At 45.8% G+C, this 874-nt stretch overlaps 1 protein-coding gene across 1 annotated transcript; it reads left to right on the top strand.

Moving 5' to 3' along the window:
- Positions 1–57: 57 nt before the first annotated feature.
- LOC111673093 (protein FAM234B-like) lies at positions 58–823 on the top strand (the record flags this gene model as incomplete). The annotated part of the gene is made up of 3 exons (XM_023430750.1): positions 58–135; positions 330–497; positions 703–823. Coding segments are annotated over exons 1-3 (295 nt in total), but the record flags the coding sequence as incomplete, so codon positions are not given.
- Positions 824–874: the final 51 nt, after the last annotated feature.

An 874-nucleotide genomic window follows, 5' to 3' on the forward strand; every position in this document is an offset into this window, starting at 1 on the left:
TATATATATATATATATATCAGAATTTTGCTGAGTTTATTTCTTTTCCTGTCACAGCCAACCAGCCCTGGGACACTACAATGATGACGGCATCCTTGACCTTTTCTTTCAGCATTCAGCAAACGGCATCATGGAGGTAAAACATAAACAAAAAGCTCATATTAATACAGAGGCTCGTAAGCTGCACAAAGTCCTGGTTAAACATCTCTTTTGTTTTTCATTTGGCGATATTGAGTTGTTACAGGAATTAAAGCTCTGCTGGGACATTCTTTACCCGGCCTCTGCGTTTGCTGTAATTGTCGTGTTTTTGCCCTCTTCTCCGTCTGTCAGGGGCAGGTCATTGACGGGGCAAACGGGCACCTCCTCTGGGCAGCGGAGTTCGTGTGCCCTCGTCTCGTTTTGCAAACTTCTGCAATTTCCACCTCGACCGGCCAATCAGCTTTCCTCTTTTGGGCCAGCGAACCAATCAATGCACAGAGGAACGCTACCAAGACAACCGTGAGTCTGCCGCAAGAGAACAGGAGGATAATGGAGGCAAAATCAGTTATGCTCAATGAATATTGTATATGTATATATATATATATATAAAACAGGAAGAGCACTGCTCTGTATGAATCATGTTCACAGCTGATTTCACTGCTTTGTCTTTGAGTTTGAACTGGAGCCGTCAATGAAATACTCGACCTATGTCCTGGCTGCACAGGTGGCACCAGGTGTTGCTGCAGCAGAGCCGCTCATCAGAAAGCTCTTCCTGCTGCACTCCGCATATCCCACAATCCTGCTGGAGCTCACTAGTACCACAGACACCGCAGTCACCTCTGCAGGTAAAAGTCAGCACCAAGTCTGGTCACCAAGCTGTGTTGAGAAGTAGAATA

Source organism: Seriola lalandi, unplaced genomic scaffold (genome assembly GCF_002814215.2).
Source record: "Seriola lalandi dorsalis isolate HSWRI2012SDOR001 ecotype SW California unplaced genomic scaffold, Sedor1 jcf7180002009781, whole genome shotgun sequence".
NCBI classification, from domain to species: Eukaryota; Metazoa; Chordata; class Actinopteri; order Carangiformes; family Carangidae; genus Seriola; species Seriola lalandi.